The 1,669-nt window shown below is 45.3% G+C and overlaps 1 protein-coding gene across 1 annotated transcript in view; it reads right to left on the reverse strand.

Moving 5' to 3' along the window:
- LOC101863358 overlaps positions 1-1,669 on the reverse strand; it is a gene marked incomplete at both ends in the record, with an annotated part of 70,737 nt that overhangs the window by 60,238 nt on the left and 8,830 nt on the right. Inside the window, 1 exon segment of the mRNA XM_013085214.2 lies at positions 108-359. Coding sequence (XP_012940668.2) covers positions 108-359 — 252 coding nt within the window.

Here is a 1,669-nt window from a genome sequence, read left to right on the forward strand (position 1 = left end):
AGAGAGAGAGAGGGAGAGAGAACAATGAACAAAGACAGAGTCGGAAACTAGACGATGTACAAAGACAGAATCGATATCCAGTAAGCTCCCATGGGCCACTAACTAACCAGTCTCCCTTTTGGTCCGCACCGACCGCTGGTTGGAGAGTTTGGTGTTGTCGGCAAACAGCTGATCGCCAGTGGTCAAAAGGTCAAAGACACAGGCAACGTCACGTGACCCTCCACACGCCTGCTCCGCCTCCTTCTTTCTCTTATCATCCACCTCGTCAAGGAAGGTCGGGGTGAAGTTTCCGTGCTGGAAGTCGGGGAAGTTCTCCAGGTCGCTGTACTCGAACACAGAGGTGGAGGCGGTTATGGCCCCTGTGGGGACGGAGGGGAAAAGAGGGGGGGGGGGTTAACTTTTGATGTTGGTGTTATTGTTGTTGCTGTTGTTTTTGTGAAAAGGGTAAGTGAGCTGGAAGATAGATAATAGTTGTAAAGCGCATTGAGCATGCTGTATAGCGTGGAAGTACGCTAAATAATGCAATAAAAAAAATTTTGGCCAAACAAAATTTATAGAAATATTGTCTGACACGGTCCCAGGGGTAGAGGGGTATTTGTACCGCCGTATGTGTTGTAGTGGTTGGCTCTTCGCTGTCGCACACAGAAAACTTGAGTCAAGTTCTCACACGGAGATGAATTTTTTCGAGTTTTTCCATCTTTCTGATGAGGCGCTGTATAATATCCCATTTAATCCTCTTTGACAGGCAGCCTGGAAGCAGTATGCCTTTTAATAGTGTGTCAGTGTGGGCATAAAATATTTCTGATGTTCCCTTTCTTCGGCCAGTAGTTAAGTTGTACTAAGCCAAACAACTTTGATCAATTTCTTTTATTGCAGTGTCTAAATCTATGGCATCGGCTGAATGTGCTCAAGAAATTATTTGGCCGAAATTCAGATTTTAAATGTTGTAAAAGCAACAAAAGATACATGATGTAGATATTAGAAGAACTGAATGATTTCCGGGGGGTGGGGGGGGTTCTATCTGCTAAAAAGGTTTGTCAACACTAATAGAAAAACAGATGTCAATTTTTTAATGTTCTGGCAATTGTAGAAATGCGGGGAGCATGACGTTGGCTCGATTTCTCTGATGTTGAGTTATACCTACTATCTTTCGTGGGTTTGGGGGGGGGAGGGGGTGGCGATGGTTTAATGTTTTTGCGGCTTTAAATATAAACACAGGCCAAAAAAAAACCAAGGATAGAAAAAAAAAGTCCGCCAAGTAGTCAGGACAAAAAAGCCCATTTTGTATTTCTAAACGATGGTGCTGGGAACATTTTGAAGCACCAAAATGTTATTTAGTATTACTTTTGCGAAAGGAAAGGCGTGAAAACTCACAAAATACTAGATTTTACACACAATCGAAAAGTGGAACCTTTCTTTTGATCGCCAGTTTAATAATATAATGGTAATTGCGCAAACAGCCCCTTGGGGTAAGAGATGTAGGATGGGGTGGGGGGGGGTGATGAGTTTTGTGGGGCAGGGAACGGAGTGACTTTTGTGGAGTGGGGTGGACGGGGTGAGTGTCATGGGGCAGGGGTAGGGGTGGGGACAGTAGTGTCTGGGCACCGTAACCCCCTCACCCCTCTCCTTCCTTATGGACGCCACTCCGTCACCCACCTTCGACCCCTCC

The sequence above is a fragment of the Aplysia californica genome, unplaced genomic scaffold (genome assembly GCF_000002075.1).
Source record: "Aplysia californica isolate F4 #8 unplaced genomic scaffold, AplCal3.0 scaffold00357, whole genome shotgun sequence".
In the NCBI taxonomy this organism is placed as follows: Eukaryota; Metazoa; Mollusca; class Gastropoda; order Aplysiida; family Aplysiidae; genus Aplysia; species Aplysia californica.